Below are 768 nucleotides of genomic sequence, written 5' to 3'. Positions count from 1 at the left end.
TATATATATATATATATATATATATATATATATGTGTATATATATATATATATATGTATATATATATGAAGGAAAATTTCCACCTTGGTGAACAATAAAGTTTTATCTTATCTTAGAAGTATTGAGAGCTGAAGGGCTCTGAACAGATCAGAGTTGGCACAGACTAAAATCGTTTCATTTGTCTGGTGATTAGCTCATTGATCCATGTTTAAATGTCACTTGCAGATTCTGTTTTAGTGGCATTTTATTTAACCCAGCTGAATGTTTTAACGTTATTTATATTTTGCTGGGGTTCAGGGACCGTCTTCGTACCACCACCAACGTTTTGGGGGACTCCATCGGCGCTGGCATCATAGAGTTCTTGTCCCGACACGAGCTCCGCAGCAAAGATGTGGAGATGGGAAACTCTGTGCTGGAGGAGAAGGAGAGAAAGAAACCCTACAAGCTCATCTCTCAGTACAGCGATTTGGAAAACGACAAACGTATCCACAGTGAATCAAACATGTAGTATAAATGAAAGTAAAAGAGACAATTCTGTTTGTGGAACTAAGTTTGCGACACTGCCAACCTCAGTTTCACTGTCTTAAACATTTCATTTGCATCCCAAATGACAAAGACGATGCCCGATAACGTCCATGTTTATGATGTACTTCAGTAGGACCAATGACTTTATTTGAATTATTTTACCTTATTTAAAGAGCTGAGGGAAAGTCTGTGGTAAATAAAAAAAAACTGAACAAGTGTTTTAAATAAAAGATGGAGGCTGGA

At 36.6% G+C, this 768-nt stretch overlaps 1 protein-coding gene across 1 annotated transcript in view; it reads left to right on the top strand.

The window, feature by feature from the left end:
• LOC119424614 (excitatory amino acid transporter 1-like) overlaps positions 1 to 568 on the top strand; it is a 62,055-nt gene extending 61,487 nt beyond the window's left edge. The window contains exon 10 of the mRNA XM_037692102.1: positions 298 to 568. Coding sequence (XP_037548030.1) covers positions 298 to 508 — 211 coding nt within the window. The 3' untranslated portion in view covers positions 509 to 568. The remainder of the gene's footprint in view (positions 1 to 297) is intronic.
• Positions 569 to 768: the final 200 nt, after the last annotated feature.

This window comes from Nematolebias whitei, chromosome 18, assembly GCF_014905685.2.
Source record: "Nematolebias whitei isolate Nwh7 chromosome 18, NemWhi1, whole genome shotgun sequence".
NCBI lineage: Eukaryota > Metazoa > Chordata > Actinopteri > Cyprinodontiformes > Rivulidae > Nematolebias > Nematolebias whitei.
This window is presented reverse-complemented; position numbering and strand designations above follow the sequence as displayed.